The sequence below is a fragment of the Lacerta agilis genome, chromosome 2 (genome assembly GCF_009819535.1).
Source record: "Lacerta agilis isolate rLacAgi1 chromosome 2, rLacAgi1.pri, whole genome shotgun sequence".
In the NCBI taxonomy this organism is placed as follows: domain Eukaryota; kingdom Metazoa; phylum Chordata; class Lepidosauria; order Squamata; family Lacertidae; genus Lacerta; species Lacerta agilis.
The window spans coordinates 102,303,724-102,330,720 of record NC_046313.1 but is presented as its reverse complement, the minus strand read 5'-3'; the positions used below and the strand labels follow the sequence as shown (position 1 = coordinate 102,330,720).

Genomic DNA, 26,997 nt, shown 5'->3' with positions numbered 1-26,997 from the left:
TCCTGCCTTTCCTCTAAGGATCTCAAGACAGATTACATGATCACCCATTTCCCCAATCTACCTACCTTTATTAGGAGATGGCAGATAAGTCATATACAGAAATTTCCTGGTCTCCTTTTTTTTGTTTACAAGAATGCAGAATATAATTTAGATATATGTGAGACCTTTCCAGTGCTGTAACCTCTTTATACCATGTGCAATTTATTTATAATGAAAGAGTAAGGGAAAGAGTTGATAACAGCTAGTTTTTTGAGATGAATTAACCACACTTTCTCTGTGTCTCTCTTGTAGAATGAGTATGATGCCTCTGGGGGCACTCCTTCTTCCTGCTCTGTGTTTCCTGGGGGCAGTAATTCCGCCGGGACTACAGTATGCCACCTTTTCGCACAACGCCACCAAATTCCTCCATCTGATCATGGATCCCAACTCGGGGACTCTCTACCTGGGGGCTACAAACTTCCTCTTCCAGCTGACGTCTGGCCTGGCGCAGGAGGAAGCCGTCTCCACCGGTCCCTCTTTGGACAGCAAAGATTGCCTGCCGCCCGTCACGAAGCAGGAATGCCCCCAAGCGCAGGAGACAGACAACTACAACAAGCTCTTGCTGGTCAACTCGCCGAAGGAGGAGCTCATCGTGTGCGGCAGCGTGTGGCAGGGCATCTGCGAGAAGAGGAGACTCGGCTTCATCGACCGCGTCCTCTTCCAGCCCCAGACGCCGGGGGACACCCAGTACGTGGCAGCCAACGACCCCAACATCTCCACCGTGGGGCTGATCGGATACGCCAAAGACAACACGCCGCTGCTTTTCGTGGGCCGGGGGTACACCAGCCGGGGGGTGGGGGGCAGCATCCCCCCCATTACGACTCGCAATCTCGGGACCCACCCTGGGCAAGACCCGCACTCCATCTTCTCCTACGAGGAAACGGCCAAGCTGGCCGTGGGCCGCCTCTCGGAGTACAACCACCACTTCGTCAAGTCGTTCACGCACGGCTCCAGCGTCTACTTTCTGTTCTACCGGCGGGACCTCAAGTCGCACTCGCGCGAGTACCGCACCTACATTTCCCGCATCTGCCTGGACGACGCACACTATTACTCCTACGTGGAGCTGCCCTTGCTCTGCCGGAGTAAGGGAAAGACGTACAGCCACCTCCAGGCCGCCTACGTCTCCCAGCCGGGAGGAGAAGGCGGCGCAGGCGCAGCCCGGGGAGACGTGCTTTTTGTTGCCTTTTCCGCCTGGCAGGCTTCTTCCGGGAAGCTGAGCGAGGAATCTGCGCTCTGCCTTTATACGATGGACGAGGTGGACCGCCTCGCCACGCGGACCAGGGACCTTTGCTACACCAAGGACGGGAAATCGGAGGAAGGTGTCGAGGTGGCTTATATAGAGTACGACGTCAGCTCCAACTGTGTCCAGCTGTCGGCGGTAAGTTGGGTGTGTGTGTGTGTGTGTGTCCTGCGACGTGCATGTGGGAACCCACACCTTGAAGGGGGCAAGATGGCGTTCATTGTGCCAGAATGCTTTATAGGCAGGAGGTAAATGGACGCGGGTGGCACTGTGGTCTAAACCACTGAGCAACTTGGGCTTGCCGATCAGAAGGTCTGCAGTTCAAATCCCCACGATGGGGTGAACTCCCATCGCTCTGTCTCAGCTTCTGCCAACCTAGCAGTTGGAAAGCATGCCAGTGCAAGTAGATGAATAGGTACCGCTGCGGCGGGAAGGTAAACAGTGTTTCCTTGCGTTCCGGCTTCCGTCACAGTGTTCCGTTGCGCCAGAAGCGGTTTAGTCATGCTGGCCACATGACGCGGAAAGCAGTCTGTGGACAAATGCCGGAAAGCGAGATGAGCGCCGCAACCCCATAGCCGCCTTTGACTGGACTTAATCGTCCAGAGGTCCTTTACTTTTTTTTTTTACCTATAGGCAGAAGGAACTCACCTTTGCGAGTTCCACAGATCGGAGGTAGGTAGAAGATGAGTGGGTGCCTTTCCTGGTTGATTTCTGCACGATTTGAACTATTTCAGCACAAGTTTCTGAATCCCAATTATTAAAAAAAACAAAAAAAAAAAAAACTTTCCTTCCCCCTGTGAAATTCCCTCTGTGGGTGGCGGTGGATGGGTATGTAACTAGGAATGGACTTCTTTGTGGAAAGTGTACAGGAGGTATTCAGCATGGTGCTAGGCTGATGGTTCTGTTGGGATGTGCATTTTTGATGGAATGATCCCTCATCTCCTCCCTGCATGCTGTTCTGGGGGTTCTCAAGCACTGGCAGGAAACTCCATTGTGCAGGTGGAAGTTCTTGCGCAGGGCTTCTGCTGATGAGCCAGTGTAGTGTAGTGGTTGAGAGCGGTAGACTCGTAATCTGGTGAACCGGGTTCGCGTCTCCGCTCCTCCACATGCAGCTGCTGGGTGACCTTGGGCTAGTCACACTTCTCTGAAGTCTCTCAGCCCCACTCACCTCACAGAGTGTTTGTTGTGGGGGAGGAAGGGAAAGGAGAATGTTAGCCGCATGTGCCTTTGTGTTTTAGTTTTAGTTTTTTTTGCACCAGCCTCTGTTTGATGGATCTTGGCGTTCCAGTACAAACAAAACCCTAAGTAGATCTCGAGAGCCTGAAGTCTGCCCACCCCTGCCACCGAACAATTTCCAAGGAAGCAAAAAATTGTTAAATCATCAGCCATGTACAGAAGAAAGGTTGCCGATTAACGTTTTCAGTTGACTCAGGTAGATATTAGCCTCACTTCAACACCTCTTTGCATCTCGGATAAATATGGTGAAGTATAAAAGTAGTAATACTTGAAATACATATAACAATTAAGTGCGTTATATAATGAGCACTGCAAGAATCAAAATCTCTGCAAGAGCTGTTGTCTTTTGTACTCAGGCGTTGAATTTCAAATTACACCTGGTTGTTTAGAGTTCTGTAAACGATGATTTATAATTCAGAAATAATAACTCCAGGGCAAGTCTTTTGAATATATGTTTGTACTGTTTTCCTCTTAGAAGAAAGATGGAGAAGTCGGAGAGGGAGTGGTCAGGGAGGGCAGATTTAATCGCCCATAGCTGAAAAGCTCTTCTTGCTTGCAATTACTGTGGTTAACGTTAAACCTAGTCACCGTAAACCTATACAGTATTACTGTCGCCACAATAGAATGTCTAAGTGCCACCCCAGTTGTTGGTTGATATTTTTATTTCCATACAGCATTATATTTTAAAGAAAAAGCTCTCAAAGTAGGCTATAGCACATTAAAACTTCAAATACAATAATCCAGAACAAAATAAATTCAAGCTTCAAGGAAAATATTTCAGACCCTTCTCTAAGTGACATTTTGCTTTCCCCATATATATTTCCCTACTTAATTTATATAGCAGCCCCATAACAGAAGTACTCTGGGAAGCCAGTGTGGTGTAGTGGTCAGAATGTCAGACTAGGACCTGGGAGATCCGGGTTCAAATCCCCACCCAGTCAATCCCCACTGGGTGAACCTGGGCCAGTCACAGCCTCTTAACCTTGCCTCACTGGGTCATTGTAGCGATTAACTGGAGGAGGGAGCTGAATCATGTACTCCTAAGTTTGGATAAAATGAGCACTTCTGCTTACCTGCTTAAGAATGTGCAAAAACCAACAGACAATCACGGAAATAATAGTAACCCAATATGAAATACACAAACTGTGAAAAACTCTAAAGCATGAATTATGAAAATATATTAATGTATATTATAAGAAGAAGAAGAAGAAGAAGAAGAGTTTGGATTTGATATCCCGCTTTTCACTACCCGAAGGAGTCTCAAAGCGGCTAACATTCTCCTTTCTCTTCCTCCCCCACAACAAACACTCTGTGAGGTGAGTGGGGCTGAGAGACTTCAGAGAAGTGTGACTGGCCCAAGGTCACCCAGCAGCTGCATGTGGAGGAGTGGAGACGCGAACCCGGTTCCCCAGATAACGAGTCTACCGCTCTTAACCACTACACCACACTGGCTCCAATTATACCAACAAATTGACTGAAAGTAACATAACTTAACACATATGTACAAGTATCTCCTCAAAGGCATAGCCTATGGCATACTTTCCAAATGAAGTTGAGGCTCCAGTACTTTGGCCACCTCATGAGAAGAGAAGACTCCCTAGAAAAAAACCCTGAGGTTGGGAAAGATGGAGGGCACAATGAGAAGGGGACGACAGAGGACGAGATGGTTGGACAGTGTTCTCGAAGCGACTGGCATGAGTTTGGCCAAACTGAGGGAGGCAGTGAAGGATAGGCGTGCCTGGTGTGCTCTGGTCCGTGGGGTCACAAAGAGTCGGACATGACTGAACGACTGAACAACAACAACAACAACAACAACAACAACAACAACAACAACAACAACTCAAGTATCTCCTCAAAGGCATAGCCTATGGCATACTTTGCAAATAAAATCAACTCTTAAAGTGCAAATATGCAATATGCAATATTTCAATATGCAATACTATGTGCTGTAGAGTGATTGTACAATGAATGCTCATAGATATTGTGTATACAGCAAAGTCCCACAGACGTCCTCGTCTGTCCTCCAACGGGTGGCTAGCTGGAGGTCTCCCCGTTTCACTGGTACAGTTTCTTCAAAGGAACGGACTTCATCTTTGGTAACAACAATAATACACTCTTATCAACATTTCATAAAACTTACTGGAATATTAATGTGATAATTTAAAATTCTCACCGACAGAAATACAGAATAACAAAGTTTAACCATGGCTAAAAAGCTCCAGCAAATCTAACGTTCATCACTCTGACAAAGGCTAATACAATATGAAGTTTTCTCGGGATTAAATGCAAAAACCCAAGAAATCATTTAAAGGGGCAGTACACTAATACAATACTACTACAACTGGGATATTAAGTACTTAAAGGTATAAATATATCTAGGAAGGCCGATACATATAGAACTCGATTACAAAAAGGAACTATAATCAATATGGAGATTAAGACCTGTAGGAGCTAGAGACCCAAACCTGTAAATCCAATAAGATTCTTTCTGATGTAATTCCTTTTTAAAATATCTGCATTAATCTCAGGAAGGTTATGCTTATAAATGACAAACCATTTAAAATCAGTGGCTTTATGATTTGCTTCAACAAAATGAGAGGTAAGGGGTGTTAAGTTATGTTACTTTCAGTCAATTTGTTGCTATAATATACAGTACATTAATATATTTTCATAGTTCATACTTAAGAGTTTTTCACGGGTTGTGTATTTCATATTGGGTTACCTGCTTAAGAAAGCTGGAGAGGCCAGCCAGATGGAGACATCAGTTGCCAACCTGGCATCCAGAGATCTCCACGCAGTCGCAATTGGAACTGCACCAGTCACAAAAAATGGGAAATTTCTGACACTGCTTGTGTTGAGGGAGCTTACACCCATATTCAGCGCAATGTGTGAACAAGCCTAGTTCCTTGGAGAGTGAGAGGGCACCTTCCCTTTGGGAAAAGGGCACATCATCATCTTCTTCTTCTCTTCTTTGGCGATCACTCGTAGTCAAGTAAGATTGTCTTCCATAAACACAGTTTTAACAGTGAGTCTGTAAGTGACTGTGGAGGCCAACTCTGGATCCACACGTCCTTCCACAGTGGGGACATAGGTTTCCGGGCAGGAGTTGATCACGGTGAGGGTTTGCCAAGCGTGCCTTCCTCTTAGCACATTTCTCCCTTGCGTCCTGAGTCACAGTGAGCGTTTTGCGTTCCCCCACAATGCTTTGCGGCACCTCATTTGTGGGGGAACGCAAAACATTCACTGTGACTTGAAGGGGTGGGGGTGTGTGTGTGACAAAAAATAAATCTGCACCGGGTACCACTTGGACTTGCTATGCCTCTGTCCATTCTTAACCTGAAACTGTTCTTAACCTGAGGTACCACTTTAGCTAATGGGGCCTCCCGCTGCCGCTGCACGATTTCTGTTCTCATCCTGAAGCAAAGTTCTTAACCTGAGGTACTATTTCTGGGTTAGCGGAGTCTGTAACCTGATGTGACTGTAACCTGAAGTGTCTGTAACCCGAGGTACCACTGTAGTTGCTTTGGAAGACATAGGACTGCTTAGAAGTTTGTCTTATAATACCAGTTACAGGTGGGTAGCCGTGTTGGTCTGCCATAGTCAAAACAAAATCGAAAATTCTTTCTAGTAGCACCTTAGAGACCAACTGAGTTTGTTCCTGGTATGAGCTTTCGTGTGTATCTGAAGAAGTGTGCATGCACACGAAAGCTCATACCAGGAACAAACTCAGTTGGTCTCTAAGGTGCTACTAGAAAGAATTTTCGATTTTGTCTTATAATAGTTATCCCCTGGTGTTGTCAATTGATGGGGACGGGGACACAGGAGCCTGGTGTTGTGTCTGTTTCAGCACAACACCCACACTCAAGACTACTCTGGCACATTAAAAACCAATCTATTTGTGGCTCTTACTCTTTAAGGGGACACAAGCCTCTCTTTGTTGTTGTGGACATGCCCTTGTGACTCAGACAGCAGCTTTGGAATGCAGAATTACCAGCCAACACCTGGTGAAAGGCACAGAGATAAGGGCACCGAGATAAGCCCAGTCACCTGCTAATTGCTTCAGATCAAAGAGGCGTTAAAAGCCCGGCTCCAGGGGCCAATTCAAAAGCTGGCAAGCCGTATATCCCTTGTTCTCAAGAGCCTCCTAATCTCTTTCCGCTGCCCAGAGCCATCGATAGGCACCCTTGTAAAGGGAAGGAAGTAAAAAAAAAATACTTTAGAGAGAGAGAGAAATAGCATGCCTGTTGACCTTGGACATTGCTGTAAGACACCCCCCCCAAAAAACAAACAAACACTGGGGAAGTTTTAATTTGCATAGGGAGATCGGTAACAACAACTACAAAATCTTGGGCCAGCTCTGTCTGGAGGGCAACTGGAGAGAGAAGGCCTCTGTCTGTACTTTGTGGTTTCCATTGCAAAGGGAGCACAGAATGTATTTTTATGGGAGAGTTGTAGATCATCTACTGGGGGAAATAAAATGGGAAGTTTGTCCCGAATGGCAGCCCTGTAAAAGTGGGGAGCTTTTCAGCATGGCTTCTTTTCTCAGGGTTGGGGGGAGGGAGATAAGCTTTTGCAGGAGCTTAGGAAGCCGCCTTATTATTTAGGAGGTTTGGTATAGGGGCAGTGTTGTAAGAAAAAATCTGCCCTTATTCCCTTATGGGGTACACAAGAGCCCTTGCAAAGTCCTTTGCAGGTCGCCATTGGTAGGTGTAAAAAACAGAGGCCAACCAGAGAAGATTGAGAAGCAAAGCAGCTAGTAAATTCGATCTTTATTGAAGCTGTTGCAACAGCGGTGATTTTCGGGGGGAAAGACCCAGAACAAAGCAAGCATGTTCTTATAAAGACATTTCAAAATCCCTCCTGGAGTCTAGCCCACCCCCAGAAACAGCATCCAATCACAGAAGAGGTTATCCCAAGACCACCACCACCACCACCCCAGATACATCAGAGCTACATCACAAATTGGGGGGGGCGGGTGTCAGAGGAGGTAACTTGGGAATTTTCCACACCTGTGCCATCTCTCCTTGACCCTCCCAGACGCAAAACAAAAGGTTTCCTCCCTGGCCGGTAGGGCTAATGGCTGTCCTTTGTGAGGGAAATGGCCCATCCTCAGGCAGAGACATCTCACCCACTTCTGCAGATGAAAACACTTGGCCAGCTAGGAGACAAAGTGGAGTGAGGCCTGTCTTTGTCTGTTGTTTTCAGACATGTGGCCTTATTTGCTTGGTACATTACTATTATTATATATATATATATATGAAAGACCTTAAAATTCTTATAACAGGCAGCTTCCTTTGAATTGGACCCCAAAAGAGAGAGAATGCAGAAGCGCAGCATGCTTGTGACAGTCTAGTAGCCTTATTCAGAACCAGCGGCAGCTTCCGAACCATCTTCAGAATTAACATAAGCACATAAGAGGAGACTCCTGGTCCATCGAGTGCAGACTCCCATCCTCAGAGCAGCCAACCAGATGCCTGTGGACAGCCTGCAAAAATGGCCGGGGAGCAGCAGCGCTTTCCGCCCCTGAGGTTTCCGGCAACTGGTATTCAGAAGCATTATGGCCTCTGACAGTGGAGGTAGAACAGATCCACGAGGGTTAGTAGCCACTGATATAACCTGATCCTCCAAGGATTTTTGTCTAATCCTCCTTTAAAGCTGTCCGAGTCGGTGGCCACCCCTGCTCCTTGTGGGAGTGAATTCCACAATTTAAATATACACCGTGCAAAGAAGTACTGGTACTTTCATTTGAATCTTCCAGTGTAACACGTTGACAAATAATGCATTGCTCTGCTATCCTTTGGTCCACATCATGTGCTTGAACCCATATTCCAAGGTGCATCCAGACGGACTCCTGGGACAAGGCTCTGCTTGACACTGCTACATAAAAAAAAAAAAATGCAGCATAAACACCGACAATTGGGAAACACTTGCCTGCGAGCGCTCCAGTTGGAGAACAGCCTTTACCAAAGGTGTCATGGGCTTTGAAAAATAAAAATAAAAAAATTCCTTCCAGTAGCACCTTAGAGACCAACTAAGTTTGTTCTTGGTATGAGCTTTCGTGTGCATGCACACTTCTTCAGATACACTGAAACACTGAAACAGAAGTCACCGGACCATTATATATACTGAGAGGGTGGGGAGGGGTATTACTCAGAAGGGTGGTGGGAATGGATGATTGGCTGATAGTTGTGGTAAACCTCTTGACAACTTAAGGACAGCAATTTCAGTGTATCTGAAGAAGTGTGTGCTATTTTATGTGCTATTTTAATTTTGTTTTGACTGTGGGCCCAGAGTCTAAAAGGAGCCCCCACTGCCAGTTGCTGAGGCAACAATAATGTGTTCCCTCACAAGGATGTGTTCCCTCTCCACCATCATCGCCCTTACGGACGTTTCCATGACTTTCAGCGCCCTCACAAGAATCATATAAAACAGGCGCCTTTTGAAGAACATGGAAACGTTCCTGAAAGTCTGCCCCGTCGGTTTCGCTTCGGCAAAAGTCCCGATTTGTCCTATGCAACCAGTTGGCTGGGATCTTTTTCAGCTTTTTAATTTCACTCGTTTTTCCTGGCCCTGCGGACAAATTCAGAGCAGGTTTGTAGTAGCAACACAGTTGGTCCCATTTAAACCATATTTGGACCTCCAAGTTGCCTACGTGAACTGTCATTTCCCAGTTCCCTCCTCTCAAACTGGAAACAAAAGACAAATCAGCAGATAATCCGAACACCCACATTTCTTAGCATTCCCTTGTGTGTGACCCTTGGACCTTCCTTAACAGAAGCACAAACTCCTCATTTTTGTGTGTGTGTGCAACATGCCGGACTGGGAGGAGGGGTGGGGGTGGGGTGAATGCCATTATAAATGGAATTTAATATCAAAATAAATAGCCGAGCAAGGAGGGGGAAGAAGGACTCTGGGACTGGAGGGCGAACCATGAATCTCCAGAGTTTTCTGGCTCTGCGTTCTGTGGCTCTAGCTGCATAGTTTAGAACGCAAAGGTGGTGTGTGTGGGACACAGACCTTGTTTAATGGTGTGTTTATCCTGTGGCTTGCTATTAAAAAGCTTGTATCGGGCTGTGCATGTTTTGTTGTGCCAGTTCCCAAATCACTCCGTTTCAGCTTACAAAATGAAATGCCTATCGGTTTCTCCCATATATATATATATATATATATATATATATATATATATATATACACACACATACCTCTCCAGAGGCAGTTTGAGCCTGGCTGGTTTCTCACAGTGGCCCGTTCCGCTTGCATTCTTCCGAGGCATATAATGCTAATTCTGTGTTCGCTTTGCAAGCGAGCCTCCCCTCCCGCACAGGTTAGCTCTGGAAACCGGCTCCCCAGCGAATTCCGCAAGCTCGCTTTTGAGTCTATTTTCAACATGCAGGGGGAGGCCAGAAAATCCAGACACTAGACAGAAAGTTCAGCTTGGTCCCACTGGAAAATCGTTTGGCTTGGCTCACCGTGGACGGTTGTGGTGTGAGGTTCTGCAAACACATTGTGTGTGTGTGTGTGTGTGTGTGTGTAATTTGGGCGACAGGGAATCCTTAATGATGCCTGTACGATGCTTTTAAAGCATCCTTTTCTTTAAAAAGAAAAGAAAAGGCATGCATGGCTTTAAAAATCTTCCTGGAACCTGGAAACGGCTGCCACTGTTTGTCCTCGCTTCTCCAGCAGTGGTGGGGGCATCCGGGGCAGCACCCCTTGGATTCCGCTGCCTAAGGCAGCTGCCTCAGTCTGCCTCACCGATGGGTCGGCCCAGCCCTGGATACGTGTTTGGGGAGTGGAGAGAAGTTTCTTCTTCTTCTTCGGCGATCACTTGTAGCCAAGTAAGATTGTCTTCCATAAACACGGTTTTAACAGTGAGTCTGTAAGTGACTGTGGAGGCCAATTCTGGATCCGCATGTCCTTCCACAGTGGGGACATTGATTTCCGAGCAGGAGTTGATCACGGTGTGGATTTGCCAAGCGTGCCTTTCTCTTAGCACGTTTCTCCCTTGCGTCCTGAGTTCGAATGTCTTCAAAGCCCATGACACCTTTGGTAAAAGCTGTTCTCCATTTGGAGCGTTCGCAGGCCAGTTTTTCCCAGTTGTCAGTGTTTATACTACATTTTTAAAGATTTGCCTTGAGACAGTCTTTAAACCTCTTTTGTTGACCACCCGCATTACGCTTTCCATTTTAAAGTTTGGAATAGAGTAGTTGCTTTGGAAGATGATCATCAGGCACCCACACAACATGACCAGTCCAATGAAGCTGATGTTGAAGAATCATTGCTTCAACACTGGTCATCTTTAATTCTTCCAGTACACTGATATTAGTTTGCCTGTCATCCCAAGTGATGTGTAAAATTTTTCAGAGGCACTGTTGATGGAATCTTTTAATGTAACCCTGTGCTCCCTTGCACTGCTTTCTGCCAAAATGTTGTCTCTGCAGCTGTTATTTGCCTCCCCCCAATTCTCTGTGTTTGCAGCAAACAGCACCTCCAGGAGGGAGAGCTTAAAAGGAATAATTTGCATGGCAATTTCCCCTAGCACTAAGTGAAGTGAAACGCACACACATCAAAAGTCACACCTGCCTGAATGTTGCAATGCAGTTCTCCAAACAGTTTTTGCATAAAAATGCATACCTTAATGAAGTGTGCATAAAAATGAAGATACTACATTGGTTTGTGGTTTTTTTAATTATTATATTAAGGAAAAAATTGGCTTGCCAAAATGTGCACATTAGTTAAACTGCATATAAAATTGTGTTCATTAGGAGAAATTTGCACCCAAATGCTGATGAAGTTTCATGAGGATTCTTTTTTTAGAAAACTCTTGTTTTTAGGGGGGGCAAATTGCTGCAAAATGTGGAGGAGTGAATTTAGGATTGGAAAGAGAAGTTGATTGAAAGAGTCCAAATTGACAGATGTGCCCATTCTTAATCTGGAGGTCCACAGCTTGAAAAGTGGTCTCTCTTAAGTGCAAATGATTGGCAATTAGGCAGGCATGTCCTGTTCTAAAGGTGGCCGAATCAGAGCAATGGGTTGGAAGGAGTTGCAAAACGTTTTCCCAAATAGTATTGTCAGCATCAAAGGGTATATTAGTATACAGTGTAAAATTGTTTGGGGGGGAGGGACTGCAGCTCAGTGACTTGCATGCAGAAGGTCCCAGGTTCAATTCCTGGCATCTCTCTCCCCCCCCCCTTGTAAAGGGTTTCTTAGCAAGTGATGTGATAGATCTCTGCCTGAGATCCCCAGAGAGCTGCCGCCAGTCGTAATTTACAATGCTCAGCTAGAAGGCAAAGGAGCCCCATCTGGTCTTAGGAAGCTTCCTATTAACCTCAGTGCTTGAAGCCCAGAGGTAGAATGTCTGTCAGAGCAGGACATAATGTTGGGCACAAGCTGTACTTCTGACACCATGTCGTTGGGTTCCTTGTGCTACAAGCTGGCTTCTCGTCAGAAGAACTGGCTTCTGACAGGTTGCAGGAGGAAACGCACCGCAGCAGCAGCAAACTGAGTCCCGTTGTTGCCCGGAGACCGAGGAACAAAAAAACCTGAACTGGAGCTTTTACCACATGTGGTGGACGTGCCCCAAAGTAAAAGACTTCTGGGAGAAAATTTATAACGAAATGAAAAAAGTGTTGAAGGACACATTTATTAAAAGACCAGAAGCCTTTTTACTGGGAATTGTGGGGAAGGAAACCCCCCAGAATGACATTACATTATTTCTGTATGCCACAACTGCCGCAAGGCTACTACTTGCTAAGAATTGGAAGAGTCAAGAGTTACCAGCAATAGACGAATGGCAAATGAAGATGATAGACTTCGTGGAACTTGCCGAACTGTTTGGAAGACTCCGCGATCAGGGAGAAGAGGTGGTGGAGCAAGATTGGGGGGGGGGGGGAAATTGTATTTGAAAAAATGTTGTAATATTTAGCAGTGCCAATAGAAGTAGTTATAGGCTTTTCGGAATTTATTTAGGATAGGGGTCATGATCCAGCTGCCCTCTTCCCATGTTATTTCATTCCACCATGCAAATTGTTTTGCACCTTTCGAGTTTCATAAAGTCCTGTTTTCCTAGCACCATATTCAATAATGCAGGTGCTGGCAGATTCCTGGCTTGTGGGATCGGTTTTCCTTTTTTTTACTGGAGCTGCATGGTCAGTGTGGTGTAGTGGTTAAGAGCGGTAGACTCGTAATCTGGTGAACCGGGTTTGCGTCTCCGCTCCTCCACATGCAGCTGCTGGGTGACCTTGGGCTAGTCACACTTCTTTGAAGTCTCTCAGCCCCACTCACCTCACAGAGTATTTGTTGTGGGGGAGGAAGGGAAAGGAGATTGTTAGCCGCTTTGAGACTCCTTAGGGTAGTGATAAAGCGGGATATCAAATCCAAACTCTTTTTCTTCAAACAACCAGAGCTAGGGGCAAAGCAGTGACACTCCTGGGTTGGAGCCACTTAACCTTATCAACCCTATCTATACTCACCTGGGCTGAATCTGAAAGGACAAATCTACACCTCAATTACTGCACACCAGGAATTGTACTAGGGCTTTTTGTTATTGCTGTTGTTAAACCATTGGGATTCTAACATTTGCTGATCTAGTGCAAATCTCTCTCTCTCTCAATTCTTTAAATTAAATTTTCTGTTTTACAATTTTAAATACTCATTTTACATCCTTAAGATTTCAATTACTTCCCTTCTTCTCTTTCCATGGTTCATTTTGCATATCATAAATCCCTGCATATTTTACAAAATCTATACCATCCAGTATTCCATTATTGCATCCATCAAAACTTGTTTACAGTGTTGAATTTATATTAATGCTGCCAGCGTTTTCAGCTGTACACAGTTATTTCCCATATATTCAATAAATGTTTTCCAATCTTCTCTAAACATATGCTCTTCTTATTCTCTTATTCCAGGCATAGGCAAACTCGGCCCTCCAGATGTTTTGAGACTACATTTCCCATCATCCCTGACCACTGGTCCTGTTAGCTAGGGGTGATGGGAGTTGTAGTCCCAAAACATCTGGAGGGCCAAGATTGCCTATGCCTGCCTTATTCTGTATGTTAAGTCTGCAAGTTGTGCATATTCTAGTGCAAATCTTCAATCGATCTACCAGTAGATCCCAGCAGATCCTCTGCTGCTCCCAGGTTCTGCTGTTCCAACACTTTACGTATTTGTGGTTTATATCAGATGATTGCAACCAACCTCCCAAATGTTGGCTGGCTTGGAATAGCTTTATTCTCTTCTTCTTCTTTCTCTCCCTCTCCCCCAAAAAGGATACTTTGGATGCCTACCCTTGTGGCTCAGACCACACCCCCAGTCCAATGGCCAGCCGTGTGCCGCTTGAAGCAGAGCCCATCTTGGAAAAGCCGGACGCCCGCCTGACCGCTGTGGCCGTCAGCATTGAAGATGGGCACACTGTCATCTTCCTGGGAGACAGCAAAGGCTGCCTGCACAAGGTAGGAGCAAGGTGGGCCTGGCATGGGAAGGAAGGGTGTCGCCTGCCCTTACGTATCACGGGGCCCGTCACTAATGCTGGGTACCCCATTATTATTAAGCTTGAGTCGTGTGGTGTGTGCTTGAAACAATCAAGGTGAGGTTTGTATCGCATATCTTGTCCCAACAAAGATTGATCCACAGATCAGGAAAAGTGTTTATTACGTAATGTGTGCGTGCCGGTACAGGCAGGGCTATGTGTGCTCAGATGAACTGCAAGTTGGATCGGGGTGGAGGGGAGCTGAATTTTGCAACCTCTACAAATTGTGGAAAGTGCAGCAATATACGGGAATATTATTTGGTTCTTTTATATAGCTGATTGGATGGGTCCCAGCAGGAGGGATGCAGACTCAGGTTCTATATAGGGACGTGGGTGGTGCTGTGGTCTAAACCACTAAGCCTCTTGGTCTTGCTGATTGGAAGGTCAGCAGTTCGAATCCCCGCGACGGAGTGAGCTCCCATTGCTCTGTCACGGCTCCTGCCAACCCAGCAGTTTGAAAGCATGCCAGTGCAAGTAGATAAATAGGTACCACTGTGGTGGGAAGGTAAATGGCATTTCTGTGTGCTCTGGTTTCCGTCACGGTGTCCCGTTGCGCCAGAAGCGGTTTAGTCCTGCTGGCCACATGACCTGGAAAGCTGTCTGTGGACAAACGCCGGCTCCCTTGGCCTTGAAAGCGAGATGAGCACCTCAACGCCAGAGTCGCCTTTGACTGGACTTAACCATCCAGAGGTCCTTACCTTTTTTTTTTGATAGAGAGCCAGTGTGGTGTAGTGGTTAAGAGTGGTAGACTCGTAATCTGGGGAACCGGGTTCGCGTCTCCGCTCCTCCACATGCAGTTGCTGGGTGACCTTGGGCTAGTCACACTTCTCTGAAGTCTCTCAGCCCCACTCACCTCACAGAGTGTTTGTTGTGGGGGAGAAAGGGAAAGGAGAATGTTAGCCGCTTGGAGACTCCTTCAGGTCGTGATAAAGCGGGATATCAATTCCGAACTCTCTTCTGGCTTCCACAACTTCACCAGACTCATACAAGCTCTGTAGCCTTTGGGCTAGATTCAGCTAAACCATTGCACTAGTGGAAGACAGTATAAGGACTCCCACATGCAACGGGGCTTTCCCCCACTCTCCTCCCCCCATATGACCCCCACCTCCACCACATCTGCTCTGGAAGTTTGGAAGAACCCCCAGAACAGTGGGGGGAGAATGGGAGATGGTTCCGTTGGGCAAGCAGAAATGTTTGCATGGATGGGACAATCCCCTTATCGCTATATCGAATCCCACCATTTATGTACAGCACTGAGGGTCCGAAACTTGCTTTTAAGATACATTTTTTTAAAAAAAATTCCTAAGGTTTTGCATCTGGCCCCAGTGTCTGCACTTCAAGAAGATAGGGGGCACGCAGCATGAACAGATCCAGGATGTTGATAGATGTAGTTAGAAGGTTACCCTTGTTCTGCTACACACACTTTACAGAATTCACAAGTTCTTGATGTAAAGGCAAAGGTTCCATATTGGAAAAAGGAACTTCCTTAGCCTCATTCTCCTCTATGTGGGAAGTATCCTGGGGCATCAACCCTGGAACTGAAGTGTGTCCGAATTACTGCAGCAGCAGCATTTTTAGCAAGACTAAGCTCAGAACAGGGGGTTGGACTAGATGGCCCTTGGTGTCCCTTCCAGCTCTACAATTCTGTGGTTCCATGATTATCTTACCGGTATCTCACTGAAAGATTTTGTTGCTGTTGTTTAAAAAAAATAGCATTCTTTGATCTGGAAGGTTAATTTTTTCTTTGCATCTTCAATTTAAGAGGTCCATATTACAGATTTCGGTCCTTAATTTGAAGGCTTTGGTGTCTTCTTTTTTGTGGAGTGGGACATGTAGCCCTGCCTTTTTGTTTAGCCTTTAGGTGTTTATTGTTGTTTTCCATATTTTTTTATTTAAGCTGCTTTGAGTTGTAAGAAAAGCAACTAAGAAATAAAGCAAACCATCACCGTCACTCCTGGCCATGCTGTCTGGGGTTGGTTTGCCCTTCTCGACTTAAACCAACACTCTACCAGTCTCTACCACTTAGCCTGACCTATCAACCCAATGGGCATTGGGGAGCTGCCCTGCGAAAAAGGCAATCTTGGTTGCTCACAACTTTTCCCTGTCAACTGTTGGGCCTCAGTGCCACCTAGTGGCCTTCTTCCAAAGTCAGCGCAGGTGGCAGCTGTGCCCCAGGTCCCGCCAGAAGCAATTGCCGCCTTTTGTACTTTTGCTGGGTGGTGGTCCTGGGTTCCGGCTCCTTGTCTGGGTTTTGTGGCAGTCGCCACAACCAGGAGCTGCTAACTTTCCAGGCAATGTTCCTTCCAGCGTGTGACTGAACGAGATAACCTGAGGGACACTGTCCCCTCTTACTTCCCTACCAACCAGCAACTTCCCTAGGTTTTTCAATTTGCATTTCTATCATATTTTGGAGAAGGTTGCCCATCTCCATTGTGGAACACTCACCCAGCCTTATTCATTTAATGCAGGGCTTCCCTTTTGGGTATCTAGCTGTTTTGGGACTACACTGGTCCTGCTAACTAGTTGTGATTGAAGTTGTAGCCCAAAGGCAGAAGGAGACCCAAGTTTGGGAAACCCGGATTTAATGTGAACTCCAGCAAGACAACCCCTTCCCCTTTCTCTCCTCTCCTCTAATGCAATGGCCTGATACTTTAGAAGCGCCCTACTGTTTTCGTTCCCTTTCTTTGCAAGCTACGCAGTCCCGTCTTCCTCTTGAATATGCTTTTAGAGCACCAGGAGGAGGCAAACAGCAGTCATTCCCCCCCTGTGCGAGACATCAAACTTTCTCTCTCCCTCATCCCAATACTTCACGGAGAAAATACTGTGTTTTGGGAGCTTGTGCGTGGTATTTGCCTAGAAGTAAAAATGGCATTTGGTCCTTGGTTTGACTTGCAATGCAGAAAGGCCTTGTTGTTGTTGTTCAGTCGTTCAGTCGTGTCCGACTCTTCGTGACCCCATGGACCAGAGCACGCCAGGCACGCCTATCCTTCACTGCCTCCCGCAGTTTGGCCAAACTCATGTTAGTAGCTTCGAGAACACTGTCCAACCATCTCATCCTCTGTCGTCCCCTTCTCCTTGTGCCCTCCATCTTTCCCAACATCAGGGTATTTTCCAGGGAATCTTCTCTTCTCATGAGGTGGCCAAAGTACTGGAGCCTCAACTTCAGGATCTGTCCTTCTAGTGAGCACTCAGGGCTGATTTCCTTCAGAATGGATAGGTTTGATCTTCTTGCAGCCCATGGGACTCTCAAGAGTCTCCTCCAGCATCATAATTCAAAAGCACCAATTCTTCGGTGATCAGCCTTCTTGATGGTCCAGCTCTCACTTCCGTACATTACTACTGGTCTTAAGGCCTTAAGAGATAGCAAAGGCGCCCAGTTTCCCTGGTTTATTCTGGACACATTAAATGAGGGTTTCTGCTCACTGACTGTGAGGAATAATAGATTTATTACTGAAAGAGTCTTAGGCTGGCAACAATGGCGTCCTGCTCTCCCTCCCCTGGAATTTTATATCTTTCCGTGTTTTCATTGGCCACCTTGCAGGTGTACCTGGGACCAATGGGAGACGCCAACCTGTACGCTTCTCTGGTGATCCAGCCAAACAGTGCCGTGAGTGGAGACCTCCTCTTCGACCTGCCCAAGAGGCACCTGTATGTCATGACTCAGTCTATGGTGAGAGCAAGTCCCTGCTGTGTATTGCTGCTGTCAGCCATTGTGGACAAGGAACAGAACACCTGGGGGTGGGGTGGGGATTTTGTTTGGTGCTTTTCTCTTCCTGAACCAACAGGTGGACACATATCCTTCAATTTTAAAACCCTCTAATTTTTGTGATGTAGTAAAAATAAATAAATGCATGCATACAGGTGAAACTCAAAAAATTAGAATATAGTGGAAAGGTTCGTTTCTTTCAGTAATTCAACTTAAAAGGTGAAACTAATATATGAGATAGACTCATGACATGCAAAGCGAGATATGTCAAGCCTTTATTTGTTATAATTGTGATGATTATGGCGCACAGCTGATGAGAACCCCAAATTAACAATTTCAACTTTGGGGTTTTCATCAGCTGTACGCCATCTATTCCTCCAACAAATGTATTATTCCTCCAACAATTGTATTATTTGTTGTATACAATACAATACAATACAATACAATACAATACAATACAATACAATAATACCTTTATTGGCATTACAAATTAAAACATTTCAAAACACTAGGATAAATTTAAAAATAAATGTATTATTTCACCTGGAAACCTGGTAATACAAACAAACAAACAAAATCAATCAGTCAGTCAATCAATCAATCAATCTCCAAACAGATTCCTTGAGAGGCTGAGTTAAAAATCTGATGCTCAAAAAAAGTATCCTGACAAAATAATACGGTCATGTAGAACAACTTGGAATTGCTGAGATCCTCACGATACCGCAGTGGTTTTTGTTAGGTTTTCAAGCACGTTTGATGGATTTCTCTCCCTGTGTCCCGCAGAGAATAACTGGGGAGAGCTTTGTGACACTCTTAGAATGTTGTGACCTCCTTTGAACTCGCAGCGCAGAGGAGGATGAAAATCCATATCTATTTATAGATAACAAAAGCTCCGGCAGTCATGCTAATATCCCAGAGGGATCATGAACATCTGAAGGCCGTTGAGTAATGGAAGAGGAAGGCCTTCATTCATTCATTAACAGTTGTAAAATGGTTATGAGGCTTGAGAAGGGGACCCGGTTCCTAAGCGTGCTTTCATTCAATTTATTTTACCTTGTTTGAGCCCTGCCCTATTGTATCCCGAGGGTGCAAGGTCAGTAACAATACTCAAGCCGGATCAGGCCCGTAAGATGGGTGTATTTTTATTTATTATTTTTTTATTATTTATAAATCAATTGGATTTCTACAATCCGTCCTTCCTTCATCATACAATCTCAGGGTGGCTCACAGAGTGGGGTGTAGGTGGAGGAGGCTGGCGTAAGCGCTGACATTCCAAACGTGGCACCTAGAGGGCACTGTGTTGTGCATTTGCGTGCAGGTGAGCGCCACCAAAACAAAGGCAAGGTAATTGGTGTTAGCTTGCCTTCAATAGAGACAATTTATGCTACCCGAGTTAGGAAGAGAGCAGAGAGAATTGTAGCAGATCCTTTACATCCCGGTCATCATCTGCTTGATTTACTTCCATCTGGACGTCGCTACAGGACTTCATATACAAAATCGGCCAGGCACAAGAATAGTTTTTTTTCCCTTGTGCCATTAAATTGTTAAATTCGTAGTTGTATAGCTGAAGGGGAGGTAAAATATGGGTGGGGTTTCTTTGCTTCTTTGTATTGTGAGAGGAACAGTGTCTGTATGTTTACATTGCAATGTAGCCGAAACAAATCCCAAGTATGTTGGAAAGTGTACTTGGCCAATAATAAATTATTCCTATTCCTATTCCTGTAGCGCAGGGATAGCCGACATGTGGCCCTCCGGATGTTGCTGGACTATGACTCCCATCAGCCCCAGCCAGCGTGGTGGTGATGGGAGTTGTAGTACGGCAACACCTAGAGGGCACCGTGTTGTGCATTTGCGCGTGCAGGTGAGTGCCACCAAATCAAAGCACCTCAGTTCCTTCCCTTCGTGTGCGTTTGACTCAACCACATCTTTCCAATCGTAAAAAGTGGTTTGGACGAATAAGAAGGGCTTCCTGACAGAAAGCAGGCAGCGCAGAGGGGAAAAGAAAAACCCAGCAGATGGGAAGTGTCCGTTAAGACAAAGAGGCTGGGCTGGCTGCTCTGCAACCCAGGCTATCTTATGCATCTCCCCCAGCCGGTTGTCATTTATCACTGTCTATTCTTTATGCGCTTTCCACCAGGTTCCCACTCACGTGACCGTGCCCTGTCCAAGTCGATTGGGAATTTCAAACCTTGAGAAGCTCCCTTGGCTGTTCCAAGCCAGAGCTGCCCGCTCCCCTCCATCTCCAACCCCAGAGGCAGCATAATCATCCCTTCCGGGCTTGTCTCATGTTAACTCCTTTGGTAATTTTGCCATCAGAGGCAAGGCAGCCTTGTTCCATATAATTAAAACCAGAAATGCAGCAAATGAAATTTCAGGTTATTTATTACCGATGAAACCTGAAATGCTGCTCCGGAGTTATTTTTAAAACGTTCAGTTCCAGAAATAGAAGCGTTGGCTACTTGGCTTACCTCAGCCGGGGGGGGGGGGGGAATGTTTCGCAAACTGAAAGGGAAACAAAAAGAAATGTTCCAACATCGCTAAGAACGGTGTGGGTTTTGTTTCTTTAATGGGATAAAGAAAAATAATGGGGTATCATAATAATGGCAAATTCAGCATACGGCGTAAGATCATGGGAACGACCACCAGTTAAGTTCTTCTAGTGTTGGGCTTTATTGGTTAAGTTTCGGAACAATTAAGTACCAAGACGCAATACGGCCCTGTAACGTTTTAGCTTTTCTGTCGTTCTGAAATGTGGCGCACAGGAACCTTTCTAATATATTGTACCGGACAATGGTTTTAATGTAAGATGGCGACAAGCAGAGCTGCAACGTTTGGGTCGTGAAAAAATAAAATAAAAAACTGCTCCCCTGGAACACATGAAGATTTACGGAAGGCTGCTTCTATTTAAATGCTGTTAGCGCTGGAGTAATGTTCTGATTTTCTTTACTTCAAGGAGTGTGGCTCTCTTCCTTAGTTCTTGATGTACTTTCTTGTATCTCAGTTTTATCTGGGAAAACAATGAGATGGAAACACTGAGCGGCTAAAAAAGGTGTCGTGATTCTTAACAAGGCAGTGGTGCTGGCGGTGGGGGGTTTTAGTGGTTGTGTATGAGCTGCCAAATCTAAAACCTTTTTGTATTTACACAGGGAAGGTGGGAGGTGGGTAGCTTTCCCTTTTTTAAAAAAAATAGGGAAATCTGTATGCCAGCTTAAGAGCTCACGTACTTACCCCCTCCACCCACCAATCTGGGATCGTTTGGGAAGCCTCGCTGACCCCATCCCAAACTGTTGTCTTCTCTGCTATGGGAATACCAACAGTGGGGAGGATGGACAGCCCCAGAGATTTACACAGCTGCAACAAAGAGGCTTCCATGGGCAGACTTCCCAATCTGCGGGCGCCAGTTGACAGGCCGCTCTGTGGCTCTGCCTTTTCAGGTGACCAAGGTTCCCATATTTGAGTGTTCCCAGTATCCCGACTGCGAGTCCTGCTTGGCTCTGAGGGACCCCTATTGTGGCTGGTGCGTCCTCCAAGGAAGGTAAGACCCGGTTTTAAAATGCTTGCAGGTAAGATGCTTCCTGTGGCAGCAAGAGGGGAGGGCAATAGCTGATTTAGCTATTATTATTATTATTATTATTATTATTATTATTATTATTACCATTTTCTTTAACAGGACTCAGGGCAGCTTACAGATAAAAATAAGAACTGCTGAAAACATAGGAGGGGGTCATTTAAAAACAAACATGGATAGAATTAAAGCTATAGATGTATTTAATCCCAGGGTTGTGGGTTCAAGCCACACATCGGGTTAAGATCTCTGCATTGCAGGGGGTTGGGCTAGATGAGCCTTGTGGACCCTTCCAACTCTACGATTCGATGATAAAATCGATGAAAACCTTGCAAGTGCAGTGGTACCTTGGTTTACGAACTTAATCCGTTCCGGAAGTCCCTTCTTAAACCAAAGCGATCTTAAACCAAGCTGTGCTTTCCCACAGCAGTGGGGGGGACTCAATTTACAAATGGAACACACTCAACAGGAAGCAAAACGTGTTCTTATTCCAAGGCAAAGTTCACAAACCAAAACACCTACTTCCGGGCTTGCAGTGTTCTTAATCCAAGTTGTTGCTAAACTAAACTGTTCTTAAACCAAGGTACCACTGTAATCGCAATAAAAACAGCATGGCACCAGCCCTTTCATTAAAAGCAATCTGTTCCCAAAAGCCTGTTTTCCCCTGCAAAGCATGTGTTCTCTACTCTTCCTACTGCTTTGCCTTTAAATTGTCCTAGTACTGGTGTGTGTGTGTGTGTGAACGGAATCCGTTCCAGAAGTCGGTTCGACTTATAAAAACGTTCGAAAACCAAGGCACGGCTTCCGATTGGCTGCAGGAGCTTCTTGCACTCAATCGGAAGCCACTTTGGAAGTTTGGCTTCCAAAAAACACTCACTTCCGGGTTTGTGGTGGTCGGGAGCCAATACATTCGAGTCAAAGGCGTTCCAGAACCAAGATGTTAATGTGTGTGTACACACACACACACACACACACACACGTATGTACATATGTATATTAACAGCTCTTTCATGTTGTGCAATAGCACAATTGCAATAATTTTGTTAGAAAATCTATTTTATTAAGAGTCTTCAACATACAATATAGTACAATACAAGCCAACAGTATTTTTTTTAAATGTAACAATAGCAAATGGCTGTCCATTTTTTAATGTAACAATAGCAAATGGCTGTCCCAAGGCAGGACAGCACATGTGATTCCTATTCTGCTCTAGCCTCGGCCTCATTGAAACACCGTGCTATACTCAGGCCCTGCTGATGGGTTTCACACAGGCATCTATTTGGTCCCCGTGAGAACAGGATGCTGGACTAGATGGGTCACTGGCCTGACCCAGCCGGGTTCATCTGATAGAACCAGATGAGCCTTTGGCTTGACCCAACTGGGCTCTCTTACGTTCTTAATTCGAAACGGATCACTCCATCAAGAGTTGCTCACGGTCACTGAAAGAAGACTGCAACTTGCACAAATTCCAGGGAGAGACAAGCTCGTTTGGGGAGTTAAAAGTTTCCTTGTTTGCTTCAAACTGGCTAAACTTGCCTCCGAAACCCTGTTTTTTTACGTTTTGGGCGAAGGAGAGAGGAATTGTTTTGGCTTGCCACAGGGGTTAAAAAGGAGGCGGGGAGCACAATTACTTCTTCTGCAGGGAAGGAAGGGAATTGTTTCCTGTCCCCCGGAGGAGGATCACAGCAGAAGCAGCCGCCCTAGGGAGTGCAGGCTGATCCTGATCGGCTCGGATTTCTGCCAGCTGGTGACTGAGGCTGGGCCAACTGGCCAGGGGGCAGAGAGGGCGCTGGAGGAGCAGAGATTGACACTTGGGATTGAACGAGATTTATTTATTATTATTATTATTTTTAAACACGTGCTAGGTGGATTATACCTTTCCGAGACACAGGGCTGCATTTTGCCCGCTAACTTGGACAGAAAATGGCAAGAATGCCCACGCAAAGGGTGCAATCACCCCCACAGAGCAGTCACTGGAATTAGGTGTGCGGTTTATGGCGAAGGAACAACAAATGAATTGTGTTGGGAGTGGTCAGTGTGCAAACACCTTAGGACAGGGATGGGGATCCTGTGGCCCTCAAGATGTTGTTGGCCTACAGTTACCATCAGCCCTGGCCACTGGACATGCTTGCTGGGGCTGGTGGGAGTTGGAGTCCAACAACATCTGGCGAGCCACAGATACCCCATGCAGGCTGTACTCGGAGGAGATTGGGGTGCTACCGGCCAATTGGGGTGGGAGATAACTGTTCTGTGTGACTTGTTTTGGGGCAGAAGAGCTTAGTGGGAGTGGTGGCAGTTGCAGGGTTTTAAAATTGTTGTTTCTCACAGCGTGCGCGCACAGTGTGCCACAGTTGAGGCCACCATCCATTTTGCCAGCAGTGCTTGTGGAATGACTCTGTGTGCCATGAAATAACAGGGCATTGACAGAACCCCAGTTAAAGGAAGCCAGCCACAAACCATGGCATCACACCATTATTTGTTATCAGGAGCCAAGCTACAGCTTTTTTGTTTTGTTTTTAAAGAACAGTTTAATTCAATAAATAATAATAATAATAATAATAATAATAATAATAATAATAATAATTTTTTTTATTTCTTTATTTATTTCCCCAGCCACTCTGGGCGGCTTCCAACAAAAGATTAAAATACAATAAATAATTAAATTGAAATGAAATGAAAATGAAAAGGTCTGTTATATAATTATAAAAGGTAACAATTACATTTCCATATACTGTACAGTCGTACCTTGGTTCTTGAACGTAATCCATTCCAGAAGGCTGTTCAACTTCTGAAATGTTTGAAAACCAAATCATGGCTTCCGATTGGCCGCAGGAGCTTCCTGCACTCAAGCGGAAGCCGTGTCGGATGTTCGGCTTCCAAAAAAAGTTCGAAAACCGGAACACTTACTTTCGGCGTTCAGGAGCCAAAACGTACGAGTACCAAGGCGTTCAAGAAGCAGGATACAAGTGTATACTTATCTAATATTTAAGTAATATTATCCCCCCCCCAAAAAAAATGGAACCAAACCACAGCTAGTCTGCTAGACTGGGCTCAGACGTTCAACCAAGCTACGCCTAGGCCAAGCAAACCATGGCTTAGCATTACGTGGACGTCATTTGGATCATCCTCAGCAAATTCACCACAGCTGTGTGCTTTCTGGGCAGGGAGAACCTGGCCTGACATTCTGGACGCATCCACTTTTGTGCCAGATAATCTTCTCTGTTTGCTTATGGACGAGCACTTCAGAGCCAGTGTGGTGTAGTGGTTAAGAGCGGTAGACTCGTAATCTGGTGAACCGGGTTCGCGTCTCCGCTCCTCCACATGTAGCTGCTGGGTGACCTTGGGCTAGTCACACTTCTCTGAAGTCTCTCAGCCCCACTCACCCCACAGAGTGTTTGTTGTGGGGGAGGAAGGGAAAGGAGAACGTTAGCCGCTTGGAGACTCCTTCGGGTAGTGATAAAGCGGGATATCAAATCTAAACTCTTCTACTGGAGAGGAAAAAAGTTCCTCTCCCTTTTAGGGCAATCTAAGGTCTCCGTTCTGTTTTCCTGTATCTCTGCAGGTGCAGCCGTCGTTCTGAGTGCTCCAGGTTTAAAGTGAGTGAGCAGTGGCTGTGGGGTTTTGAGTCCACCCAGCAATGTCTCTCCGTCCAGTCCCTGAGTCCGGCCAACATCAGCAGAGAAGAACAGAAAAACGTGAGCTGTGACGATGAGTAAAATGTCCCTCTCCGCCCCAGCCCTGCTGTGAAGTCATTTGTGAAGGGCGGGGGTATTTGGGAAGTTGTTTGTGCTTTTCACTGCCTCCACATGTGCAATTAAGTACCGGTTCTCTGGGAATCTGGGAGCCTATGTGGCTGATGGACCATAGCATCTTGTGTACAAGGAGCGGGTTCATCTTGTGCATTTATGAGGTTTCCCAAGCAAGTGCAGAATCTGGCACCTGGGAGAACATTGCATTCCTTTTATTTTGTATTAAACAAAGCACATTCGAACCCCCGTTTACGTAACCCTCTGGTTACATAAACTTCGGGATGCGCGCGCGGCAAACCCGGAAGTATTTTACCGGGTCTCGTCGCATGCGCAGAAGCCTTACTCAGGTTGCTGAAACCTCGGGATCCGACCGGACCTCTGGAACGGATCCCATCCACAACCGGAGGTACCACTGTATACCGTCCTCACAGTTCTAGAAAACACGCCTTGGAAACAAAGCCTTTGATGTTTGCGTTCTCCTTAACGGCGTGATACTTTTAAGTTTGCATATTTTGAGGATGATTTTTTTTAAAAAAAATCTGCAGATAAAAAGAGTTAGTAGAAAGATGTTGCAAGTTCTGGAGAATCGGTACTTAATGTGTCACCTACTTTTTCATGCCCTTGTTCTTTCCATCATGCACCCCCCCCCCCCCGCAATTCTCCTCCAGTTTCAGAAGGTGAGATAATGCTAATTAGAGGAGAATCTTCCTTAGAACGGCAAGGTATTGATCTGTCCGTTCTCTTGATTGGCAGGTATTCCTCACTCTTTCGGATTTGCCGGCCCTGCGGGATGGAGAGTCCTACACGTGTTTCTTTGAAGAGTATGAGAGCCCGGCAGTGCCAATGGGGTCAGGCATCATGTGTCTTTCACCAGATCCCAGCCATGCGCCAGTTTTGAAAGCAGGGACGGGTGAGTGCCAGGATAGATAGATAGATAAATAGATAAGCCACAGTGTGTGCATGGTGTGGGTGTTTCACGAAGGGCAAGTGCGCCATTTCTCAGGGTCTGAAGCTGCCTGCCGTTTATTGAATTTATATTCCTCAGATGCACATTTAAAGCAAAGGCATAGCGGACATTCTAAAACAGATTAAAACATTGACACAACAGATTAAAACATTTGATTAAACATGGCATTTTTATAGGGGGGAGTCATTTGTGAAGCGATCCGAACATTGGTGCTCTTATCAGTTTGTTGCTTTTTAAAATGTCTTTTCCCATCTGGCCACTTGTTGCTTCGTTAGTCTTTCCCCACTTTCTTTTCCCTTCATCCACACCGGGAGAGAGACTGCTTTTCTCTTCCCAGCCGTCTCTCCCTCTCCGTTGACCCCAGTCGCTGATCCCCTGCCAAGATCCCATGTGATCCCTGCCAAAAAATCTCATGAGCCTTGACCCCCCCCTCCTCCTCTGCCAATGCACTATTTTGCGACTGGAGTGCCTGCCCCTAGCCTGAGTCATGAATAAACACCCCCTGCGTCAGAAGATGCTGAGAGACATTTGTTTCTGCAATCTCATCAATCACGCGTCTTTATTTTAGTAAGACGTGCAGGTTTTTTTCTCACGTAAAAAACAAACAAAACAGATCTGAAGAAAACTGCAAAATTTATTCTTCCAAGTGTTGGGTTTGCAGAATGCGGCTTTCTTGCTTAAAACGAAAACAGAAATAGTTATCAGCTAGAATCTTGGACTATGTTCCATTAGAGTAGGTACACATTTCTCTCTCTTTTCTCATCGTCTGAATAGGACGCTGTTTTGCTGCCGAACTGTGTTTGAGGGATGTCTTTTTTATTTCCATTTCCAGACCACGTAACCATTCAGCTGATGGTGCGCTTCAACGACGTCTTCATTACCTCAACGCCTTTCTCCTTCTACGACTGCAGGGCGGTGGCTCTTCTGAGGAAATCGGCACCGTGAGTCCCGCCCGTTTCCACATTATC

The 26,997-nt window shown here is 45.8% G+C and overlaps 1 protein-coding gene across 1 annotated transcript in view; it reads left to right on the top strand.

Moving 5' to 3' along the window:
• Positions 1-26,997, top strand: part of PLXNB1 (plexin B1) — a 131,657-nt gene that overhangs the window by 57,659 nt on the left and 47,001 nt on the right. Inside the window, exons 4-10 of the mRNA XM_033141439.1 lie at positions 292-1,417; positions 13,783-13,965; positions 17,584-17,712; positions 21,183-21,283; positions 24,876-25,008; positions 25,816-25,972; positions 26,862-26,970. Coding sequence (XP_032997330.1) covers positions 293-1,417; positions 13,783-13,965; positions 17,584-17,712; positions 21,183-21,283; positions 24,876-25,008; positions 25,816-25,972; positions 26,862-26,970 — 1,937 coding nt within the window. The 5' untranslated portion in view covers position 292. The remainder of the gene's footprint in view (positions 1-291; positions 1,418-13,782; positions 13,966-17,583; positions 17,713-21,182; positions 21,284-24,875; positions 25,009-25,815; positions 25,973-26,861; positions 26,971-26,997) is intronic.